Source organism: Polyodon spathula, chromosome 8 (genome assembly GCF_017654505.1).
Source record: "Polyodon spathula isolate WHYD16114869_AA chromosome 8, ASM1765450v1, whole genome shotgun sequence".
Classification (NCBI taxonomy): Eukaryota; Metazoa; Chordata; class Actinopteri; order Acipenseriformes; family Polyodontidae; genus Polyodon; species Polyodon spathula.
The window spans coordinates 44,212,121-44,233,613 of NC_054541.1; the positions used below are offsets into that span (position 1 = coordinate 44,212,121).

At 37.4% G+C, this 21,493-nt stretch overlaps 1 protein-coding gene across 4 annotated transcripts in view; it reads right to left on the reverse strand.

The window, feature by feature from the left end:
* Positions 1 to 11,493: 11,493 nt before the first annotated feature.
* Positions 11,494 to 21,493, reverse strand: part of LOC121320008 (tetraspanin-9-like) — a 133,695-nt gene continuing 123,695 nt past the window's right edge. For all 4 annotated transcript variants that reach the window (XM_041258101.1, XM_041258100.1, XM_041258102.1 and 1 more), the window contains 4 exons: positions 17,858 to 17,959; positions 17,166 to 17,297; positions 16,815 to 16,898; positions 11,494 to 16,336 (listed from right to left, as the gene is read on the reverse strand). In XM_041258101.1, coding sequence (XP_041114035.1) covers positions 16,265 to 16,336; positions 16,815 to 16,898; positions 17,166 to 17,297; positions 17,858 to 17,959 — 390 coding nt within the window. In that variant the 3' untranslated portion in view covers positions 11,494 to 16,264. The remainder of the gene's footprint in view (positions 16,337 to 16,814; positions 16,899 to 17,165; positions 17,298 to 17,857; positions 17,960 to 21,493) is intronic.

The window sequence follows — 21,493 nt, forward strand, 5'->3', positions numbered from 1 at the left end:
CCTGCTTTTATATATTGATAGGGCAACTGAATTTTCCTGTCTGCCAGTTTCTCAGAGTCGGAGTTCCACGTTTCGTTTCCTTTTCAATTGTCGGACCCCTGTTCAAGAGACTGCTGCTGATCTTGGTAAAAACCTTTCATTTCTTTGAGTCTTGGGAGGATCCTCACAGGGGATTTGTTTATATAGACTCCAGTCCCAATTGCTGTACAGCTATGGCTAAAGGTTTTGGATTCAATGACATGTGGGGCATGTTTCTATATTCCTTTGTAAAAACTTACGTAATCATTTAATATTAAGCTATTTTTTTTTCCATCGATTTTGCCATTTGCTTAAACATTTAATCTCCTATTTGAACTTTCTCTTGCATAATATTGGAAAAACATTTTGGAATTGGTTTTAGCTCCCTTAGCATGTTCATTTTAGCTGCTCATCCAGTTAGGAGTTTAGAACATAATTGGTCATGGTGGTCCACAAGAGTTTCTCAATGTAGAAACATTATAGACAGGTTTCATAGACTCATTTGCACTATACCTAAGGTTAGGTAGTCTATAGAATCTGCCATAATTGAGTAACTGCATGCGAGTGCAAAATGAATAACCTAGTAAACCAGGCTGCTTGTTACAAGAGCTGTTCTGTCTTTCCTAGCGGGATATCTTCAGTCAGCTGTTATTAATGCAGCTCTAAAATGGAGGATAAATCTCACCAGAAACTAGCCAGGTAAGTATCTACTGTAATGTATGTCTTATTTTTTTTAACCTACAACGCTGTGCACACTCCTGCTTTTATATATTGATAGGGCAACTGAACTGTCTGCCATCTCAGAGTCGGAGTTCACGTTTCTTCCTTTTCAATTTGATTTGACAGCTCTGTTGGTAAAAACCCCTCTTCCCTCACATATACACTCCAGTACAATTGCTGTACAGCTATGGCTAAAGGTTTTGGATTCAATATGGATTCTATATTCAGTTACTTACGAAGCATATTAAGTTCCATCAGCGCATTGCACAATATTTAACTTTTCCATAATCAAGTTTTTTTTTTTCTTGTACAGACATTTTAGCTGCTCATCCAGTTAGGAGTTTAGAACATAATTGGTCATGGTGGTCCCCTTGGGTTAGTTGGGCGAATGAAGACTACCAATATTTAGATGGTTGCCTGCTTTTGCATAGAGAGCTGTAGAAAAAAGACCTTTCATTGCCTGACACCAAACACTGTCAGGATTGTATAAGGGTATTTCAGAGTGAAAAATAAAATTGACACAGGAATGCAATACACTTCGGAAAGTGCAGCTTTTTTTTTTTTTTTTTGATGTCTGTTACATTTGTATTGTAATTGAAGCCCTTTTACATTTTGGTTCAGAGGGATATTCAATTTATCATATGCCAATGAAAGTGTACAAGGGTCCATTTCATAGGCACCTTCATGTTTATCAACTGGCAAGGTTATTTTACAAAAGGCTATTGCCTGAAGGTAATAACATGATGCTATAACTCACACTGCAAGAACAACGTGAACAGAATTGCATTGCATTTTCCTGTTCAGATTTTCTACTTTACCTGAACTGAACCATTATTAATGCAACTTGTTTTAATGTGCAGAAGCCTGTTAATGGAACAAGATGCTTTCAGACCAAACTCTCCTCTGATGGATCGGCTCATCCGAAGGGCCCCAGCGATGCATGGGCTGGGTTAGATCTAAACACACATAGCTGTCAATTGGAAGACCGGAAGCCATACTTCCTTTTTTCACTTTGTGTAAGATCCTGCAAATTCAGTTTCTTCAAAAATGAATGCCCTCATATTGCAGCAAATCTTTACACTTCATGAGAAGGTATGCTAACTGTCTGTCTGATCGCGCTTATTTCTAGTGATCAAATTATTCTCTTGATATTTTATACAAAGAACAACATTTTAACCTAATTTGTTTAGATGTCACATTAAGCCTGTTGTACGAAGCAGTGTATAAAATCCATTATTCACAATTCTAGTTTTGAGCCAGTGTACTTGAAATAACACATTAAATACATAAGGTAGGTGAAGAGGGTCACACACTGGACATAGGAAGTACATTGTACTGTGCACATGCTTCTATTACAGTACTGCCTCATTTTAATAACAATGAGTGTTTATCAACATTTGTTACAAGTAACACACGTCTAAACATCTTCTATAAATGCATATAATATATGCAGTGGATCTTTCCACAAAAGAGCTATTACTTGTTTGAATTGTTGCATATACCTGAGCTGTTTTTACATTTGCAGAATCCAAACTAAGGCTTCTTGCGGTACTCTATATATATTTTTTTTTTAATTTAAAACTTTCAGATTTGTTTAGCAGCTATTGCAGTATACTGTAGGAAAGAGAACACTGAACCAAACTTGTCCGTGAGTTTGATTTCAAGCGACTACTGTACAGTTTCTTTGCAGTTTTTGCTCCAAGTGTTTGGCAACATGAAACGGACAAGTGTAATAATGTGTTAATGATTTGAGTTCTCCCCCTGAATGTGAAATAAATAACTGACTAGTCAAGTGTATGTACTGTACAATAAAATGACGCTGTGCAATGTCAATCAGAAAATCTGGTGCAGGTGATGAGAGGGAACAATTCACATGCTTCCATGCATAGGAAAAAGGGACAGCCTTGCATACATGCCTGTCGTACATGACATCACAAAGACATTAGATTTAAAGAGAAATAATGTGTGGTTACCATGGCATTAAAAGCCTGTAAATACCCTCACTGTTTGTTTTCAAACCTGCTTCCCTTTGACAAAGGCATGTTAAACATACCGAAACATTGAGAAGTACAGTATCATTTGCAAGTGCTAGAAAGTTCAGGTACCTTGTTTAAAAAACAAAATGCGATTAAATGACGCCATGTGTACCTTTTAATAACAATCTTAATTAGGAAAACTGTGTCATGCATCTTTAACTGGTCCAGTAGTCATTAGGAAGTATTTATGTTAAAAAGAAATAAAAAATTGAATGCCCCAGAATCAGAACTGTTCCTATTTTGTCACCACTGAAAATAGAGATTTGCCTATTTTGGCCACAAGATGGCTCTAAAGATCTAGTACCAATCTCTTAAATCTAGTCTAATCTGATTTCGGGACAGTGTAGTTTTGCATTCTGCAATTAACACTACAAAAAGACCAATAGAGTGGTACCCACTCAAATATAATTAGCCTAATGGAATGTGAATATGGGTGTGTTGTCTTGTCACCTCCCCCGGTACTGGAGTGCAGCAGGAGTAAGGAACGGCACACCTCTCCCTGCTCGGGTTCTCCTTGGTGCAGTTAAAGCACAGGTTCCGAGAACAGTCACTAATTGTTCTAGCCATAACAACTGAACTGAGGAAAGAGAAGAGAAATTAGTAGGCAACAAAAAAGAAAATGTATATTTTAATGAGTATAGAGGGACTGACAGATATTTAGTACTGTATGTATCTAGGGTTTATAAAACTGGTTTTCCTACATATTGCTGACATGACACCATTTGGACAAGTCCCTTATGAGCTTATTGGCTTATATCAACTTCGATTAAGTTAACTTATTGTGTAATAATTGTATCCTGTTTTACATGTAAAAGGACCACCTTCTACAAGCAAAGTTACAGAGAGGAGTAAAATAATTTTAACGGTATAAAAAAGCCAAAGAAACTACAGATACATGGAAAACTCTAAAATGATATACAGAAAGACATTCAGACCGGCAGACAGTCATAGTCTTCATATATAACATGCCAAAGGACAAGTGATTGGCTAGCTTGTTAAAATGCTGCTACACTGTGCTAATGAAAGGTAGTAAAATATTTCTGAAAGTCTTTAGTAATAACACCATTTATTCGTTAAATTACATTACATTCATATTACCTCTTTTTGAATATAATCAATCAGGTTTTGTAGGTCTATATCATCTCTGTAGTGAATTATGGCTTTTTTGACAAATTTGTGTCGATGTGTCTCGGGTCTAAAAAATACAACAGTGATAAATTGAAAACATTCAAACTAAGATACAACAGAAGTGTGATGCTTGGCCTGGTTAAGTATTTTGTTTAACTATCTCTGGTCCTATATTTAAATACAATCCCACGGTATATCAATCTGTTTGAATTAAACCATCAAAATGCAGGAAAGGAAATCACTGATCCACTTGCCAGTCAGGCTCCAGAGAGGTGATCAGTTTCCAAACATCAAAAACTCTTTACAAGGAGTTATAGTTATAATGTGGTTGATTCTGTGGCTACCCTTGAGGGGGACAAAATAAAGTGCTGTAACAAACAAAAAAACTCAAAATGAATACAGAATTTTAATGCCAGCTGTCTGTGTGTGTTTATGGTTTCCAGAGTATGTTTGTAAGATTGATTTAAGTTAACTGAATTCAATGCTTTGAGTTTCACATATTTATTTGTTACTCAATCAAAGGATGTACAATATAAAATATCATCTTTTTAAGCAACTGCAAATATGCCCACATTTGACAGGAATACTTTTTTAACTTTTAAAAAATGAGCAAGAACAAAACTCACAACAATAATTGAGCTGCCTCTGTTGTTTTGTAACGCAGGAATTGATACAACTATTTGTTTTCAGGAGAAATGGGGACACACTTTCCACTCCCTTGAAAACCAGGCCTAAAGATTTGCCTGTTCAGAATAGAAAAATCCCATCATTGCAATGGCCAGCTGAGTCAAAAAAAATTATTTTCATGCTAGTAATCTGGAAGATTGATAAAAGGCTTGTGGATTGAAGGACAAGACCAAAGGTCATCCACAATTCAACAGTAGTACATTGAGACAGAAGTATGTTTTTGCTATCTGGTAAGAGTTACTCCTTGGGTGTTGTGACACTTGTATTTTGTGAGGGAAGACTCAAGCGAGTCCTATTACCCTCAAACAAGCTATCCTCCCTTTCTATCTCCAATCATAGGGTCATCAAAGGTAAGCTTGCAACACTGCGCAGAATTGAGCGCCTACGGAAACGCTACAAAAATAAGCCTCACGTGAGAACTAACTTTTATAAAGATCCGTTCAAATTTGTAAAGAAGATATTCACCAGTGAGAAATGGCACACTAAAAACATCTAAGTTTGATCTGGAGAGGTATTTGGAGGAAACACATACAGATTCAAAAAGGCAGGAGCCTATGTCAGTTCCTTCAGACATCCTACCTATCAATCCACCAGAATACCAAATGGAGGACTGTGCACCTAAGTGGAAAGAAGTAGAGAAAACTGTGAAAAAGTAAGGGTGTCATCATCTCCAGGGCCTAATGGAGTTCCATATAGAGTATACAAGAGTGCTTCTGGAGTTCTACGAATCCTGTGGAAATTGATGAAAGTGGCATGGGAAAAATAGGTTGTACCAAGAGCATGGCGCCGAGCAGGTGGAGTCTTTATACCAAAAGAAAAAGATTCTACAAGCATCAATCAGCTTCACGCTATTTCCGTATTAAACATAGAAGGCAAGATTTTCTTCAGCATTATTGCTCAGAGATTGTCAACCTACCTATTAAATAACTGCTTCATTGACACTTCAGTACAAAATGCAGACATTCCAGGTTTCCCAGGATACTTCGAACACATCAGTGTGATCTGACTACAAATTCAATCAGCTAAAAAGGAGAGGAAGGAGCTCCATATGACATTCTTGGATTTGACTAATTCATATGGTTCAGTGCCACATGAACTTCTTTGGGCAGCATTTGATTTTTCCAGTGTACCGATGACAATAACAAGTTTAGTGAAAGCCTACTTTGGAGATTTGAAGTTTAGTTTTTCAACTTCATAATTCAGCACTACATGGCAATGCCTAGATGTTGGAATAATGGCAGGATGTACCATTTCTCCACTGGCTTTTACCATGGCAATGGAAGTAATTATTAGGGCATCAAAATGGATAGTGAGAGGAGAGTGCTTGGCTTCTGGAATGCGACTACCACCAGTTCGAGCATACATCGATGACAGGACAACCATAACTACAACAGTAGCCTGCACTAATCGGTTATTGGGCAAATTAACCAATAACTTTAAATGCAATTCAAGTAAAGTAGTAGATAAAAATCTCTACATTAATGGTGAGGCAATACCAACAGTGTCCGAGAAGCCAATGAAAAGTCTTGGGAGATGGTACAACAGGGATTTAAAGGACACAGTCAGTGTGGCAGAAGTTAGACAACAAGCAGTGGAAGGGTTGAAGTGGGTTTACTGATTAAAGCTTTCAGCTTCTCAACTGTTGTCAATGAAACCTCATAATCAGTAAGTGGCCACAGCAGTCTTGGCAGTAGACCAAACTTAAAGCACCAGAGTTTCAGTTTGCGTACGTCATACATCATACGTCAGGAAATGGTTGGGAGTTCTACGCTGCCTCAGCAGATTCCATGCTGCCTCAGGGACTTTATTGTAAAGGAATACTGCAGCTACCAATCTCTGCATAAGGGAGGCGGCACCTTTGTGAAAACTGGAAGAAAATGGGCTGCAAAGAAAGCTGTGGAATATGCTAAGGCTGCCCTTCAAATCAATGATAGTAGCATGGAAGAGGGGGTCTTGGTCTCAGTTCAGCTCCTCCTACATGGTATAAGGCAATCCCAGCTCAACGGAGGAAACTGGTAGTCAACGAGGTACAAAAATAGGAAGAGAGGATCAGGTGTGTAAAGGCTATTTCCCAGGCCAAGCAGGGAGAATGGATAAGATGGGAGAGTGTGGAATAACGCAAGATCGGCCAGCAAGACCTATGGACAATGGAACAGAACAGGATCAGTTTCTTCATCAGATCAACATATGATGTTCTCCCATCACCACTGAACCTAAACCGCTGGGTGGGTGAGGATCCCTCATGTCCTTTGTGTTCATCACCTGCAAGATTAAGGCACATTTTAACAGGGTGTAAGGTGGGTCAAAGACGGTTTACTTGGCGCCATGACCAGGTGCTGCGATGTTTGGAATTGGAAGACAAACGTAACCTGACCAATAAGTTACCACCAGTTCCATCAAAGCATTACACACAAAAGACAATATTCCTCCGCCCAGGAGAGCAACCACCAAGAAAAGGTGTTAAAACCAAACCTCTCCCAGGACAACTGGAAGCTGCTAGAGACTGGAAAATGCTGGCAGATATTGGTCAGCGGCTTATTTTTCCATCTGAGATTGCCACCAGACATTGTTTTGTGGTCTGGATCAGCACGCCTTGTTCATCTGGTAGAGTTAAAGGTGCCATGGGAGTATGCTGTGGGTGAGGCGTATGAGAGGAAGAAACTTTGGTATGCACAACTAGCTGCTAAAGCGGAACAGCGAGGATGGAGAGTCTGGGTTTACCCAGTGGAGGTGGGTTGTCGAGGATTTATGGCACACTCTACAACCCGGTTTCTCAGAGATGTCGGGTTCAGTGGCAAAGAGTTGCGTTGCACAGTGAAGAACTTATCTGAAGCAGCAGAAAGGAGCAGCAAAGATTCTGGAAAGATTCTGGCTGGGGATCCCAAGTACAATATAAAGAAAGCAACGCTGATGTACAGGTAAGTAAGCTGGGCTGAGTTGAGTGGGGGATGAGGGGGAGTGATGCTGGGACGCCAGAATCGCTGTCAAACCCTCTTGAGGTGTCGTGGGCTAGTCGATGAAACACAGAGAATGGAAGGTGCCCACTTGAAGACCGCAGAGATGTTCCCTACTTAGCTCAATCCAGACGGTTGTCATGCTGATGCGCTGGGGTGACCGAACTGTGGTTGATCCCCAGTGCCAGCATCGCAGCCGTTGTGTGCTGATGCGCTGGGGAGGCAAATGGGCTGATCCCTGCAGCCAGCATTGCACTGCGGCCATCAACACCAGGCGGAAGGATGTCTGCATCGTCGGATGGAGGGAGATGTAGTTGGATGGGGATGCAGATGGATCATATCGGTTTGCTGTGGAGCTGCATCTTAGTTGGTGCTTATCTTGAAGAGAGCCAAGTTTAAATCAGCATGAAGTTTTAACATCTACTCTCATGTAATGGAAATCATCACCCAGGCCTGTTGTGTTAATACAGATTAAGAAGTTTGCTCATTTCGCAAATATAAAGTCTACCATCCTCAGAACATCACTCTATGCCTTTAGGAATACATTGATATCTTGTACATACATTTGATATCTGGTAACTTTCCCCACACAGATCGCAGGATTATTCTGTACACCAGCTGAACCGGTTTTCTATTGAACTCATCTTCCACGGGCACAAAATAGTTTATTCATGAGGTCACTGGAAGGCAGGTGACCTCGGATTGTCTCTGACCAATAGTGGAATGAGATTTTCACTCCTTACCAGCTCAGTGATTGAGCCATTGTCCCAATGCTGATAGCGGTCAGTCAGAATTCTAGTATCTTAGAGAGAAACGTGATATGTTCTGGCAAAACCATAATTACTGCTCAGAGGGAAATAAAGCAATATGTGTGCTATTGAATTGATTTGAATACATTTGAATTAAGTTTGATTTTAATTTTTTATGTTAGGAATTTTGAGGGCGACTGTGTTTTTATATGACTATTGTTAAGGTTGAAAGAGTAATTAATTGTGTATGAATGTTTTATCCTTTTATTTACATTTTCTACAAATAACTTTTTCATTATTAATTGGCATATGTAGAGTATTTGTCATCAAGAGGAATGTCAATTATGCTAAGTTACATCAATTCTAATATCTGCGAGAAACACCTGTTCTCTGTATTATGACCGGAAGATGAAAAGCTGATTAATGATTCTCATATTTTTCCTGGCTCCTCATATCCTCCATCTGTCACAGCAAATGCCAACTGCCACGCACTGTCAAGCACCTGGCTGTGTGTATTGATTTTGAGTTTCCAAATATTGCTATTAAGAAAGGATGGCTGACAAGAGTTTTGTATTGACCTAGTGTACCAGGCTTTCTAAGAACACAGCAAGTCATACACATCTCCAGTAGCTTTTTTGTTGACGATATAAAAAACAAAACCATTAAGATATATCAATTAAATGTCAGTAAGTTTAGTAAAAAAATAAATAAATACTACTAATTAATAATTAATTAAATTAATAATTATTAATAATGTTTATTGGTACAGAATGCTTGAAAAACAAACCTAAACAAAATATCAAACCAACACAGCAGACTACTCTATTCAATAAATACCCTTTTAAAATAATAATAATAAAAAAAACTTACTCAGAATAAGAGACTGAAAATAAACAGGAAATACCTAATCCAAGGATTGATGAAAGAAAATGTGTCAGCTCGTTTCAAACTGACTTCTCTGTCCATTGCGCTGGGCGTAAAGGCTGCAAGTTAATCAGATAAAGATGCAAAACAAAATGCTGTTTAAAAAGAAAACACACACACACACACACGTTATATATATATATAATGTGTGTGTGTGAAAAAGTAATATCTGAAACCCTATTAACATGTGTTTTGGACTAAAAAGTGATGAGCTAGCAGCGATATTGCATACAAATTATCTCTAGCTTCAGTACAACTAAATGCATGCAGCTCTGTGACACTGGTGCTGTCCTTTAACTAACTAGCATAGAGGGAAATGGGGTTTAGAAGAGTCCAGATAAAATATATTGTTTTATCACTGGAATACTCTACCATGTGACATGACTAATGTAATTATTAATATAAACAAAATATGCAATATATGCACTGATTTTCATTTTTATTTTTCTGATTTAAAATTGAGGAGTTCAATGCTCCTTTGTGGCCTCAACAGAGCTCTCAGAATCAAGCGTGTAACCCCCACATCTCAGAGTGTAACTAGCCTCTGCAACACTCAAATGGATATAAGGAATCTTTTCAGTAAGATATTTCTTATATCCACTAGGGCAGAGTGCTCCAGGGGAACAGGGTTATGGTATACTAGAAGTTTAGACATGATTCAGAAGGCTATGTGGAGGCCACACAAGGGTGCTTTGACCTACAAGTTTTTTAAAAAAAATTGCATTTCCCTTCATATTGAAAGTCCCTTAAATTTGGAAACATACACTTAGATAAAGAAGCATTTTTAAAACAGCCTATGAAGGACAAGTGGAAAATGTAAGCCAGCATACAGTGCCGAGAAAAAGTTTGTGAACCCTAATGATAATTATGGAAATTCCATAGTTTTACCATGATAGTCTTCTTGAATCAAAATCTTAAATATCCAATAGGGTTTATATTAACCAATTCTATGTCTTTTGAAATAACATGATTTAGAGAAACAATGAGTAATTAAGATTCAGGGTATGTGAAAAAGTAAGTGAATCCCTGATTTTATCAGCTCAATTAAGGGGATAATGAGAATCAAGTGTTTAAATAGATCTTCAGGGGTGAGTTTGGGAGCCCCCACCCGATATAAAGATCAGAAACTTTGTGAGTTTGGTCTTCACCATACAGGTGTGTGGAAACACGTCATGCCACAATCAAAAGAAATCTCTGAGGACCTCAGAAAAAACAGTTATTGATGCTCATCTGTCTAGAATGATTTGGGGCTCCATCATTTGTTTAATCAGGTTATATTAATCTATTGTTAGGACTTATATTAAGATCTAATAACATTTTAGGTTTGAAATATGTGAAAATCCTAAGGGGTTCACAAACTTTTTCACAGCACTGTATATGCATTTGGAGAAACAAGGACATCAATTTCCATTAGATTTTACAGATTTAGTCTTACCAAAGAGCATTGAATATTGCCGTCAGGTATGACAATCATTCATTGGGTCACCTGTTTTCAAACGACACTGATGACATGAAATTCCAGACCAAGGAAACACACAGATAACACTGCCTTTCACCAGCACTATCCTGTGAGGCCATTCTGTTTGTTACATTGAGTAAGTCATCAATATCAGACTACTGGCAAGCCCAAGACATTGCAGTGATCACATTTCTGATGTATTGAATAGAACAATCCCCACCCATCTTGACTTACAAAATACATACTATTTTAATGGAATGGCCCATTTGTCATGTAGTGATGTAATTATGCATTGCTAAAAGAAAATGGCACAGCCGGGTCTGTCCTATACGGGTTTACTGTTGTTGAAACCATACAAATGTATTTATCACAGAATTAATACATTCAGATCAGACACGCCAATTAATAATCAGGTGATCACTAGAATTCGCTGGCTCTTGCTTCTAAAAATACCCTTTGGCTCACCTAGCCTAGCTTCCAGGAGAGAGCACTGCCAATCCTTTATATACAGTGCGAGTCGTACGGTTTATATCACCATCTTCTGTCTTGATTCAAAATTGCGGTTGACTTTCCCAATCATTTATATGGATACTAAACTGGCTTAAGGCATGCTTGAGTGGGATGTCATGTGGTACCAACCAGTTCTGTGAATTACTACAGTAAAGGCATTGTTATTGATACCAGAAGTGCTTCTATATCCTTTACAAGTAGATTTGACCAGAACGAGAATACTTACCTCCCTGCGCAGGTAAACCAGGCATTAGGTAGTAAGTAACCTATTCACGGTTGTATAGTAAAAGACAAAACAGGCCAAACCGTTGTTTCTGTTCACTTTATTTCAGTACATAATACTAATACAAAATAATCTGTACAAAGGCTAAAGTAGGTATTTTGCATAGAAGGAACAGTGGTGTGAACAAAACCTGGATGGAATGGCACATTAAACTCTATTATTATCTAACACACAAAACAGTTCCAAGTTTATCTAAGCCATGCATCAATTGGTACAAAAATATTCCTGCGTATATTTCAAATGGTAAAAATAATAAGCAAATAATGACGTGATTTCTTTCCTAATTTTCCTCTGTTTCTGTCTGTAAGAAGGATGCAATCCTCTGTGGTTGCACTCTTAAATGAAAAATTGAACAGCATGTCGGACTGCCATTCGCTGGTGTTTTTTTTTTTTTTTTTATACAGTAACCATGTTATCTGCATTCCTATGTGATAGAGCCCAAGCTCCAAGTTGCAGTCACAAATTGAAATGTCACTGTTGCTTATGCATGATTAAATACAATTCAATATGTAGTTTTATTTAAATGAAGTCAACAACAGTAACAAAAAGCATTCATTTTCTTTAAAAAACCAAAAAAAAAAAAAAATAAAATACTCAAAAGGCATGAATGTATATTGGTTTTTTTTATGACTTTACACTTTTCATTAAAAATATTTATTGCACCACCTATTGGAGAAGTTCAGAGTGCATTTCATCTACAAAACAATATGCAAGATAACACAAATACAAATAATACTGCTTTCTTGTATTAGGTCTGTAATAAAACGCTGTACTTGCCAAATTTAATCTGACATGGTTTTAAACACAATTTGAAAAAGAAAATTGGTGGTTAGATAAATGAAAGAATATCTGCATATACAAATGTATGCATCCATCTTCATTTTTGATCCCAATCATGATTATATTTTATGTTATGTTATTTTATATTATATTTTGTTGCTGGTTCAATAATAATAAAAAAGCATATATCAGTAAAATATCTTTCTTATACATTTGTCTTTGGTGATAATATACTTTATTTATTTTAAAGCCTGTCTGAGAAAATCCATCTAAATCTGGATGAAGTTATTTTAATAGCATATTTCCTTTCTTTCCAATCATACCTGTAAACATCTTTTGTAAGAGTTTTGAAAAAGGAGAATAGACTACAAACTTTCATCATAGTGTGGAAATACCTATCCAAGCAAGTTGTTTAATATTGCCCTGGTTTAGTATACTATACTATTGTATATGGAAAAAGATGAAATCAGTCTATTACAAATATAGATTTTTTTAAAGCATATACAAATGCATGTACACCATTTATTTTTGGTTTAACAATAAAGTAGGAACAATTTGGTAATATATATATTAACAGCACCTATTTAAAATGATGACTAGAATCAGATCTGATCCTGTAATAGCTGTGCTAGACTGAAGCACAATGTAAATAAAATGCACTCCGAACAGACCACTAACACAATCCTATGGAGAACAGTGGGTATTTGGAAACCTAAAACATATAGTTTACAATAGATTCATTATTACAAGTATCCACCCATAACTAAAATATCTGGTAAAACATCCAAGGTTTAAAAGTGGTATGCATGGAAGAAGCTGTTCACTTAAAGCTTGAATTTGTAGCAGATAAAGATATTTTTAGTAGATAATTAAGGCTGCTTGACATCATTTGGAAAGCTTAGCCTTCTACAGTTACTTCTGGCATACTCATTTCAAACCTTGGATTTACAAATAATGTACCATTTAGTGCATCCATACTCAGGTTTACAAAAAAAAAAAAAAAGGAAAGTCTGTGCAAACTACACAAAAAAGACTTACCTCATTTAAATTAGGTCATAATCGTATGTGTGTAAAAAAAAATTCCCACACACACATACACACACAATATTTATATAGCTAAATATTCTATTCAGATGCTATTTGCAAAACAGTTAGCACTTGTAAAATACTATAATATTCTGTTATGTTTTTCTTTTCCTTTAAAAACCCTGCATGCTATAAAATCTTGCAATTATACCAAAAGCCAAATAATGTAGAATAGAATATGTTGCTGAGGTGAAGAATGCTACCTCTTTTGCAAGTCAAAACTGAATACACCATTTAGAGCTGTGCATGAAGCAGCACACTTATAACGAGATGATTACAAAATCTACCTGAACATCAGGACCGGCTAGCTTTGAGTTTCACTGTTGCTTGTAATCTGCAGCCTCCACTCGATTACAAAGTGTCTGCTCAAACTGTGAGATCTCTTTAGCACCAAGTGTTGATGCAGTCCAGAACTCAATCTTTTGGTTGTTGAAGATTCTATATTTAAATCGACACAGAGGTCATAGGCAGGTGCTAGCTTGTATACCACAGCTGTGCAAAAGGCCCACCACAGCAGAGTTCTATCTCTACTGCCACAAAGTACCACAGTGTTCTAAAAGAAGGGACGTATGCACTCCTACTCATTTTTATTTTTTGCATCCATGGACATTATCATGGATTCCAGCAAGATTAGCCTAAAGAGTGTAAAACACTCGCCACAGGCTTTAAAATACAGTATCTGTCTGAACACCTTTGTTTTCAACTCTGTCTTTCTCAAAACTTTAGACTTACAGACTTTCCATTTACTTTCCATGTAGCAGCAAAACATGCTTAGTGTCAGAGTTCGCCTTCTCATCATCCAGAGTTCGTCTTTTTTCTTTAAAACTGCTTTCTGTGGATGACCCCTTGAACTAAAGACACTTCTGGTCCCAATTCCCTAATTCTGAAAGTAAACAACCAACCAATTTTCAACCACAATTTCTCACCGCATACACAAAATGCAAAAAAAGTAGATACTGGGTGAACAGTACATTTTCTGAACTGTCTGAGAATGAAGCTGTGGTCTGATTTTGAGTGGCAATGCAAGCTGAAATGGTACCAGTAGTATGGACCATTGATAGAATGGTACCACAGTGGTATCAAACAAGCTGGTAGTAAATTAGAGTACCATGCTCTAATGTTGTTATTTCACTGATATCCACTGTGCTGCTGGTAACACTGTGGTCTGCTTTAGGTTCTGCTGGGGTTGTCTTTGGGTACTACACAGGTACTATACTGATATACCAACAGAGTATTCAAAACATTTCTGCAAGGGTCATTGCAATTACAAATTCATGCCAAACTGTCTTAAGATGCTTGGTTAGGGGATACAGAAGCAACTACTTGTTGCATTTTGTGTATTGTTTCTCTTTCTTTCGTTCCTTTCCTCTCGAAGCAGCAAAAAGTAAGAAAACAACCTCCTTCTGTGACTGAACCAGAAGGGGGTCTAGAAATAAAAGCAGCATTCAAACTAGAGGTATATGTTCAAGATTTCTAGCAGGAATGTCTGTGGAAATGTGCACAAGTGTTGTGGTATTTGTTTTACAGAAAGACCTGGAATAAAAATAATAATAAAAAAAAAAAATCACCAAAAGACCAAATGAAAGTTTGAAAAGCCAAAGTGTGCAAAATACAGTTCAGCTTTACAACCCTGACTGCCAATCTTGCTGGACCAGCTGGATGTCAGCCCTTCTTTTCCATACCCAATGGCTTTTAATGTGGCTTGACTGCCAAATCCACACAGAAGGCATTGCAATGCCAAGGTTTATCAACCCAGGAGGGGGGAGAGGGGGTCACAATTTATTCATTCTACCATATTTTAATCCTTTCTATTTTGTATCAGATAAAAACTTGATGGTCAGATAATTAATGAAATTCAATACATAAACATAGATGCGACCTACATAATGTCATATATAGTCACAAGGGTAATATAAAATGTACTACATCTTTGACTAGCTAACTCAAAATGGGTTAGTGTTTAGAAGAGGCCATAGCTCTATAATGTAGATTAAAAAACACTGTGCTTGTATTGCAGTGTGGCAAGGAGTGAGGATTAGAAGTTATGGTTTCTACCGTTAGTGAAATGGAATCACACAAACATATATCCAGATAAATGTTACAGAGATTAATGCTAATCTCTCACAATCCATTGTAAAGGTTTCCTCAATATTATGCAGAATGAACTCTCTCTCAAAAGTGAGAGCTTCTCAATGCAGAGCCAGGTGGAGACATGCTCCTAAAAACCAGATATCTAGGGTACCAGCTGACCTGCTCCTTTTTGTACTCACCGGTATAATCAGTCCTGTAACTTGCAATGTTAAAAACAAACAAAATAAATACACACATTGGTAGATTTTATAGTTGAAAGAAACAGAAAAAATACTGAGGATTATATCCAAAAAATGTACCTCTGTAAAATACAAAGTTATCCATTAAGCAGAAAATAAAACTGTAGGTAAACGCATGCTATGTGGCCCATTATTACTCTCTGGATGTTTATTGGGGAGGGCTTGGGTCTCCACCAGTCTTCTAACGAAATAGAAACTTGCAGTACAGAAATGTATTAGTAAAGCAATGCAAGTACAGTTTGACATGTATTGGTACAGCAATGCAAGTATAGTTTTCTGTTTTGTATTTCCTGGAAATTGTTAGTGAGACAAAAGAACAGCAAAGAGAATGGCAGCCACGCGGTGCCACGCTCGCTTCTCAAGCCGATGCTCTTTCTCTGTGTATTCCCATCTCATTTCCATTCTTTGGCAAACAAACAGCGAATGCAAATAAAACAAGAGAAATCAAGTCAATAGCTATGCAGTCTGGGGATTGTTTGGTGCCTGGTTAGGACTGGTTGTGGTGCAGAGGTGGGTCGGAGGGGGTTAAACTTGATTCTTCTGAAGAGTTGATGGCAGATAAGGGTGGATGCTTCTTGGGTGTGTGTGCGTGGAGCGGTGCTAGGCGTCATACTTTTTACCAGTTCTGTGGATCTGTTGGAAGAGAGTCATGGAAAAGGCCATGCCCAGAATCTAGAAGAAAAAAAGAGAGAACATTAACCAACAATGTTAACACTTAGAACACGGGTCCCTAAATAATGTTACAATTATATTAGGGTTACAATATTAATTGGACATATATTACTCAAAAAGTAAAACAAATTTGACATTTATCACCTTCCTTTCCGATGCCAGTGGTTCTCAGTCAGGGTGCCTTGATACAAGAAAGTGTGAGAACCCTTTACAGAAGTACTATACTGTTACACAATGTAACCTGATCAGTTACAGGCTGGATATTTAGTAACAACTATTTCATTGTGTCTTACATGTAATTGAACTATTATCTGTCCCTGTCTTTTCCATTCTCTATCACCTTCCACCTTTGGATTTAGATAAAAAAATAAATGTACCTTTACAATAAATGCACTTTCGGCACTTATTGTATGAGCTATGAAGCTACTAACATCAAAAGAAACCTGTCTGCCATTATAGATCATAATAGTGCATTTACCTGTATTACCAAGATGCACATCCCAATGGTGCCGAGGACATGTTTGCTATCATCCAGCCACTCTTCAACTTTTTCATAACAACCCTGCAACAAAGAGACAGACAATGAAATAAGGAATATGTCACGTACATCAAAATAAACAAAATCAGCCGGTTTGGGTACTGTATAAATAACGTTTTTTTAGGGTTAAATCCCAAATGAAATGTATTAATATTACATATTTAAAAAAATATCAATTGTTACCAAGAGTACATTGATTTAGTGTTTGAATGGCTAATGATGTTTCATTAGAGTGAAGGAGGACTGAGAGAAAAAACAACAGCAAGATGCCTGTTCTGAGACTGTGTTTACCCTTTGCCAGAACAGGTTGGTGGAATTGCGCCCGCAGTCCTGGTAATGCTCCTGACAGCAGCGGTCTGGAACCACTGTGTCCTTCAGCTCCTCGTACCAGTCAGCATAGCCAGTCACCCCGCAGCACTTCCACTGGGAAGGCATTGAAAACACAATTACATTCAGACTGACAAACATGCTGGGAAAACATCAAGCTCAGTGTGGCCCAGACTGGACTGAGTTGACATGGGGTTGAAGAAGAGTCTATGTATGCAGTACTTGAAAACTGATTAAAAAGAGTAGCAAAAAATATCGTTCAGATGTGTGCAAAATGCTTGCACACAAGTCTAGAGGCTGTGATAGGAGGTCATACCTAATTTTATAAGGATTAATAGGAGTAAGTAACTAAGAGTACTTTCAGACAGCTAAATGACTGGGAGTATCTGAAACCACAAGAGGCCACTGCTGTGTAATATATATTTGATCCATATGACTTGGTCATTGGATGACATAGCATACATGGTCCTCCAGGAGACTACTTTCTTTAATTTTATTTTCATTACTGGAAAATACATATGTATTTACTATCTGTACATGTACCAATACATCTTGAAATAGTCCAAATAAAAAAAAACAATAACATTTATAAACATTTAATTCGACTGAATCCTTTACTATTAAAATTATCAAGTTGGTTTAATGGATGATCGTACCTCTGCCTGAATAATGTTCCATGCATTTTTGAGCCCAACATTGTTCTCTGTGTTATAGAGTGCAAGTCCCTCTTTTAAGTCCTTCTTAGCATTCTCACCTACCTGATTAACAAAAATAATAAACATAGTTATTGCGCTGAAACACATAAACAACACCTCATGGTTTTAGAATTATTTGTACACAGTATATTTTGATTTACCTGTATATTGATGATTTGGGAACTAAATACAGGCAGTACATATATCTGGACTGATTTATTCATTAAATCATATTAAAAAGAAATAACCTGACCTTGGAATAACGGTGCAATTGCTTATATATTTACTGCAGTATATGATACACTGTTAAAGCAGTAAAATCCTATAAAAAACATAACATTCAGGAAACTGATAAATCCCACATGGGAGTAACTATTGTAAAGAACAGCAAATACAAAATATAGACTTGAAAGGGTATGATAAACAAACAAACTCATCTGGAATTAACATAACTTCCCTGCGAGTCCTTTATCAATTTGATGCACAGAATGAGAATGCAGTATATTAGTGCGGTTGCAGGATATATGGACTTCTGGAAAACTACTGGTAATCAATCTGCAGAAAACTGCAAGGCGGCAGGTATCCTGATGCAAGGAAAGAAAATGCTTCTTGGTTTAAAGGCTTCGTTCTTAGTCCTTTGACATGTGTCTGAATAATAGTATAGACAACAAACTTAAAAATGATTACATTTCAACGAACAAGTGTTACTATTCCTATTGGACTTTCTATCTTCTTCTTCCTGTAAGACTGCCTATGTGATAAGTAGTACAGACACACATTTCGACTCACTAATGAGCTTCACACTGTTACAAATGTACAATTAGATGCCCAGCATTAGCACTAATTGCTGCAGAGATCAATAGCTGTTAGTTTATAAATGGACATTATTATTGTTGAACGAGCACTGTCGGTAGTGGTTGTAGGGATGAGAAGCACAGCTTGATCAATGAAGATAGGTATCGTCTATGTAGTTTATACAGGCTTGTTCCACTCCAGCGGTCCTCATAACACAAGTGACCCACAAGAGCACTGTATGAGCAGTACGAGTCTAAAAATAAATAAATAAATAAATAAATAATACTCCTACTACTCAATACAATTACCAAACCAGAAATAAACAAGTCAAACATTTAATTTAGGGGCACCTGAATATGTCGGCTCATTTTAGTATTGTTGTTGTAGTTTTGTCCTGTAAAGACGTGTTCATGACAATCTGAAGTAAAGCACAAGTTTGTGACTGGTGTGTTTATTTACAACACAATACACCCTCCCGCCTTTAAAACCTGCTTATTACTACAGTGTGTGTGTGTATGTATGTCACCCTACTAAAAACAGACATTGTAAAGCTCAGTTAAGTAAAAAAGATGTAGAAAAAGAAGATTGCTAAGTGACAACAAAGACTTACTCACTTGCCTCTTAAAATTGAGTTTAGTGGTTTCGGCATTGCTAAACAACTCAGCCCAATTGGTAGTCTCTGACTGAGAGAGTCCCTAGACTGACCGGGAGGTCAGGAGCAGGTTACACACAGATAAATCAGAGGAGAAGCTCTCAAGACACCTCATGGTGTCTAGCCTTCAGCCAGGGCCAATACTCTTCACTACATTCAAAATCACCAATGCAAAAAAATAAAAATAAAAAAACAAGATTGTTTGGGTAAGGTACTTCTACTTGGCATTAGAAGTAATTGCATGCATTGATGGTATTCTATATGATGCATGTTTCTTTAACTGCACATCTCACTTCCCTAAGACTCAACCGCCCCTGGGAAATACTGTGTTCAGGTTTTATTTTCCTAACCCCCAAATGCCCTTGACTCCTAAATATATTTTACTGCTCAATAGAAAAAAGACACCCCCAGGGCAAACCTGATCACCCGTTTAGATCATGTCTATCAATACTGCCGACACCAGGATGACAGCAGTGACCTCAATTGCCCGTTTCTAATCTCAGCTAAACAGATGTGGATTTCTTTAATGATTAATATACTTCTCTCTCTCTCTCTCTCTCTCTCTCTCTCTCTCTCTCTCTCTCTCTCTCTCTCTCTCTCTCTCTCTCTCTCTCTCTCTCTCTCTCTCTCTCTCTCTCTCTCTCTCTCTCTCTCTCTCTCTCTCTCTCTCTCTCTCTCTCTCTCTCTCTCTCTCTCTCTCTCTCTCTCTCTCTCTCTATATATATATATATATTGGACAGCATTTCACATTGCTTGAGGTGAAATGACCAAATAAGTTAGCTATAACATTCATTCAAAACTGCGTGAAGCCTACTAAAGTGAGTTTAAATTAGATATAACATCTTTAACTAAGCTGGCTTGGGCATCTCCATCTATCATCTTGCTGGCTTCAGTGGCATGGTAGGTGTTTGTTGACAAATCACTTATTTGTCTAAAAGACTGAATACAATGTTGTTGTAAACAACTTCAATGCTTATAAGTTTCTTTCATGCTGAAAAGGCATTATATGTTAATGAAGGCAAACTCATTAAAACACCCTTCAGCTGTGAGGGTGCACCACTAATCCTTTAACAGTTACAATAGAAACTGCAAACATTTCCAGGATCTATGTTCCTGGAGTGTCTGGTCTGACCTTGTTAATATAAACCAGCCTAATTATTCCACGTAGATACATCTAGTCATAAAGCAATGCAGCACGTTTTTTTAACAAACTATGCTAGGATAAAATCTAATTAACCACCGTAGCTCTGGCTGAATTACAACCACTTCTTGCTGAAAAAAAGCTTCCTCAGCACACCAATATTGAAGTTAATCAGTGGTCACTAATGATGAAACATTCATCGTTTCTTTGTAGGCTCCAATTTATATAGTGTATCCTTAAAAGAAGTTAAAAAAAAAAAAAAAAATGATAGATAACTTTCTACAAAATCAGATGAGAGTTCTTCTGTTATGTCTGCGATTTTACTCAGAAAGGCACATCGAGAGCAGCAGAAACCTAGTTTTAAATCCCTCAATGTATGACCGTGGAGGAAGGTTCATTCCACCTGCTTGTGTCTAAGCCTTACAGCTGTCTCTGTGATTTGCTAGCTTCAGGGTGGTGAAAGCAGTTAGCTGTTAAAAGGGTAAAGCCAAGATGTATCTTACTTGATGTTGACTTTCTTAGACTGAAACTGGCAAATGTCCACCAACAGAAATAGTGATCAGTGTTTGGAATCCACTGGTTACAAACAAGGGATGAAAAAAAGGCTTTTGGCTTACTACATCTTGAATTCCTGATTATAGTCAATCAATGTATAATTGGTACATGTTTTTCATATCTCCAGGTTCTAGCTTTTTGAGCAAACATGTTACACAGAATCCCAGAGCATAGACTACTCTATGACAACCTGTATTAGTTAAGAGTTTACAACTACAACTCAGAATTCACTGCAGTAATCTCTGAACAAAATCTCTGGTTTATCTATCATCAGCCACACATTTGGTACACTTGAGCTGGAATGACTCTGAGTGCTGGAGCACTGCCTGACTGTTTTGAGTAAATCATTACTGACCGTAACACCACCTGAACATGTTAGCTCCAGTCCAGAGAGGCCACTAAATAGCCACATTGACTGCTAGACCATTTTGTCAACTGGTTCAGCAGACCACAG